This window comes from Lepidothrix coronata, unplaced genomic scaffold (genome assembly GCF_001604755.1).
Source record: "Lepidothrix coronata isolate B3197 unplaced genomic scaffold, Lepidothrix_coronata-1.0 Scaffold290, whole genome shotgun sequence".
Taxonomy (NCBI): Eukaryota; Metazoa; Chordata; class Aves; order Passeriformes; family Pipridae; genus Lepidothrix; species Lepidothrix coronata.
In genome coordinates, this window is record NW_016690470.1 from 1,067,409 (window position 1) to 1,071,763 (window position 4,355).

The 4,355-nt window shown below is 55.4% G+C and overlaps 1 protein-coding gene across 1 annotated transcript in view; it reads right to left on the bottom strand.

The window, feature by feature from the left end:
• The window catches only part of MOB3A (MOB kinase activator 3A), a 14,487-nt gene that overhangs the window by 1,782 nt on the left and 8,350 nt on the right, over positions 1–4,355 (bottom strand). The window contains exon 2 of the mRNA XM_017836985.1: positions 1,254–2,018. Coding sequence (XP_017692474.1) covers positions 1,254–1,892 — 639 coding nt within the window. The 5' untranslated portion in view covers positions 1,893–2,018. The remainder of the gene's footprint in view (positions 1–1,253; positions 2,019–4,355) is intronic.

The window sequence follows — 4,355 nt, forward strand, 5'->3', positions numbered from 1 at the left end:
CAATGTCCATTGCCCTCTCCTTTTTGCTTCCCTTTGGATCAGATTTTTCACAAGCATGGATTTTTTAAGTGACAGAGAGCTGCACTGCTGAGATTGAAAGCAGAGCCCAGATTCCCAGCAGTTGTTCCAGTCTGAGTTTTCCTCTACTCCTGTTTGACATATTTATACAAACAGTGCAAAACACTAGATATGACCAAGCAAATTCCTGAAGGAAAGGGTTGGTGTTGTTACCTCCACACAGTTATCCCTTATTTTGATATGTCTCTGGTTAAAAATGAAAGCCTTTAAGGTGCTCTTTAAAGGCACCAGGTCTGTGTTTGGTCAGGCCCTGACAGCAGGGGGGTTTGGCCATCCAGCACCTCCGTGGGATATCAGGGTGTAAAGTCCACACGGGCTGTTCCTGGAGGAACGAGGATGAGTTAAACCCTTTCAGTGCTCTGACAGAGCCGCAACGTTGGATCTGGTTAAAAGCTGAGCTGAAAACAGTAACAACTGAAAAAAAAACCAACCCAACCACAACCCTGGTGCTGCGGGAAGCTCGTCCTGCCTCCAGAACAGAACCAACACCCCCGCTGTGCTCCCCAGGGTCCTGCACAGGCAGCGACAGAACTGCTGGGCAGGGGGTTGGTGTCTCAAAACTGGCTGTTCACCGCCCCCCTCCCCCCTCTGCCCACCCCACACCAGCTGAAGCAGCATTTTGGCACAGAGGAGGAGCTCGAGTGGCAGACGTGCCCCAAGCAGTGGCCAACTGCATCCTGTCACAGCTCCAGTGGGATAAACACCAGGGCAGGAGGGAGGGAGCTCTGCTGCACCCTGTCTCCTGTACCCCCAGAGATGGAAGCTCTGCATGGGCTCAGTCATATTTACCTGACGCTTCAGGGAATGAATTCTCCCATCTTCAACACAAAATAAACAAAACCCAGCAATCTCTGTCCCGAATCCAGAGAAGCTGTGCCTGGATATGCAGACTGAGGTGTCTTAGGCCAAATTCTCCTTTCCATGGCCCTGGCAGGAGATGAAACATGGCCCCTCCCTCCAGACCTGTGCCAGCATCCCACCCCTCTGGAGGGGCAGAGGCAGCCAAAGCAGCCTCTAACAACAGAGGCTGACTATGGTACGTGGCAGCATCACCAGGTGAGGCAGAGCCTGGATCCAGGCTGGCAGTGAGCTCCAGGAGAGCTGATCCACAGGAGCACGAGCCACCCCAGAGCTGCCTCCAAGCCTGTGCTCTAAGGGCAGCCTCCTGTCTGCACTGTCTGCCTTGGCTTTCCTCGAGGTATCCATGACTCCAAGTGGGATCTGGTGCAGCTCTGGGTACTTGAGCACTGCAGAGGAGCTGGGAAGAGCTGCTCTGAGCAGCACAGAAGGAAACAGCTCTGCAGCACCTCCTGAACAGAAACAGGACCCGAGGGCCCCAGGAGAAGGCTCTGCACCCACCTCCCTCCCCGCCAGCCACGCCTGGACCCCAACTCACCAACGTTAGTGGGGAAGATGTCCTCGTTGTTGATCTGCACCTCGATCCAGTCCATGAGCAGGTTCATGTACTGGGGGGCCGACAGGGCGGTGGGTTTGCGGTACTTGTGCTCGTCCTGCCACCGGTACTCGTACTTGGGCCCCCCCGACATGACGGGGCAGGACTGCTCGGTGCAATAGTCACTGATGGTGCCGTAGATCAGGTTGATGCGGTTGAAGAAGTCCACGACGTGCACGGCCACCCAGTCGTTCTGCTCCTCGCCCGGGGGCAGCTGCACGGCCACCTTCAGGTCCAGCCCGGCGTTGAGCGAGGCCTGGGCCTTCTTGTGCAGCTCGAACCGCTGCGTGCCCGGCTCGAACTTGCGCTTGGGCCGGAAAGTTTTGTCTTTGTTGAACACTTGCTTTAGAGCGTGGGACATCTTCCCTCCTCCTCTCGCTGTTGCAGGCCCGCAGCGGGGACAGCCGGAGGCCGCGCCGCTTCCCGGGGCACGGCTGGGGCGACTCTGATCTTCAGAGAAACCTCCCTCTGCTCATCTGGTCCTGATCTGCAACACAGCACAGAAGGGCAGCGATTAGGAGCAGCTCTCTCGACAGGAAACCTTGTCTAAATCCCATAGGAAGAGATCTGGGATGCCATCTGGGCCCTCGCCCCACATCTGAGGAGGAGGAGAGCTCACGCCAGCTTTCCTTCCTCCCCCTTCCCTTCCCTTTCCAGCCCAGCCCAGCTGGAGCAGAGCGGCTGTCGGGGTGACCTGGGCTGAACAGAGCCACTCCTGAGAGAACTCCTGACACATTCCCTGTGGGAATGAGAGAACAGGCCCCACAGCCACTCATCCTGACATCACTGCACCAAGAGCCCCAACCCCACAAAGACAAACTTTGCTCAGCTCCTGCTCAGCTCCAATGCACCAAAACCCACGTGGGTTTCACCTGGATCCAACTTTTCACCTGTGCTTCCCCCCTGGGGAACAAACCTACCCAAAAGGTCAGGTCATGCCAACCCACAGCACAGCTCAGAGCTGCTGCCAGACACTCTCCACCAGAGCAGCCAGCAGGGCAGGCAGGGAAAGTGCGAGAGACAGGAACCACAGGGTGGAGGGGAACGAGAAGAAGAAGTCACAGCTCAGGCACCCGGAAAGCGAATCTCCTGAAATAACACCAGCCCTGAGAGCAGCCACAGCCTCTGCCGCAGGTGCACACAGACCAGAAACACATGTTCACTTCAGTTTAGCTCACTTCAAGTTGAAAGCTGGAAGATGAGGGAAAGCTCATCTTCCTCTTCCAGTCTGTGGAGAAGAATCAGCTCCAAGGGTGAGACCCAAGTTAAGATCTGAAGAGATGCTGACGAGAAACACAGCTCTGTTTATCTGTAGCTAATTATACCTCCTTTGTTCCCACATCCAGCCCCTTGCAGAATTTGTGTCAGGCTGTTCTTTGATGGAGGCTTAAGGCAGAAAGCTTTGTGTACCAAAAATATCGTTTTATATGTGCTGGACAGAAATGAATAAAGTAACAGAAATTAAGCTGATGCCTTAAATAGCACAAATAAGTTGTCATAATTTTATAGGCAAGCAAGCAAACAAACCCCTTTCCCCAAGCAGAATTTAGATTAGATTTATATGAAGCCACGGTGTTGTTCCAATAGGTAAACAGTGTCCTCAAATGTTGGGAAAAAGATCCCAAACTCAAGGTCACGACTGCCATCGCTGCAATCGAGCCTGTCCCTACCAGATGCCGCAGTGCTAATCAGCAGTTCTTCTCTGGAGAAAGATTAAAAAGCTTTAAGCCAAGGCCTCTTGTTTTCTTATTTAATTACAGCGAGGAAGAAACCCCAAACCACTCCAGTTCATCCCACTAAGAACAGGCTCGACATTTCCTGCGGGAATGGGCTCGGTGACCTCTTCCGTGCAGGAACAGGGAGATCCAAACTCCTGTCGCAACACGGGCCACAACGTGTGCTGGGAGAAACCAAAGTGTGGCTCAGTGACATCCTCCCTGGGCTGGGAGGTGAATCCACGGCACACATCTCATCGTGGAATGGTTTGGGTTGGAAGGGACCTTAAAGACCATGCCATGGGCAGGGACACCTCCCACCAGCCCAGGCTGCTCCAAGCCCCATCCAGCCCAGCCTTCCTGCTGCCAGGACAGCCCCTGCGACCCGGGGAGCCGCTGTGGGGGAGGCAAACCCAGCCCCCGGGCAGGCAGCCGTGTCCCCGGGGCGTGTGATCCAGCACGGCGCAGGGAGGAAGCCGAGCAGCAGCGCTGGTGGCAGAGCTGTGTCACAGCCTGGCCACATCCTGCGGCGGGGCCGCGGCGGAAGCTCCGGGGGCTGCGCCCGCCCCGTGCCACGGAACCGGCCCCCACGGATCCAGCAATGTGGGCACCAGGTGCCGGGGATGCAGCTGTTTTCTCCAGCAGCAAATCAGTCCCAGAGAAGCCCTTGCACGCGATGAGCTCCTTGGAGTGGGGATGGAGGAAAACACGTCCTCTGACACAACCAAGCTCGCAGGGCCGGGAGCACCGCCCTCCCCAGAGCACCAGCAGCGCCCCTGGAGCAGCACAACTCCATTCCTACTGCTTTTCATTCCATTCTTACTGCTTTTCACTCCATTCCTACTGCTTTTTTGTAGGATCTGCACAGAGGAGGATGGGGTAAAACCCAAGGGCAAAACCAAACACCCTCTGGGCTTCACAACACACATCAAGAAACAAATACTGACCATTTTCCAGAGAAATTGTCATTTGAGCAGGATGGAGAGACTTTTCATAGAATCCCAGAATATCCTGAGCTGGAAGGGACCCACAAGGACCATCCAGTCCAACCCCTGGCCCTGCCCAGACACCCCAACAATCCCACCCTGTCCCTCAGAGCGTTGTCCAAA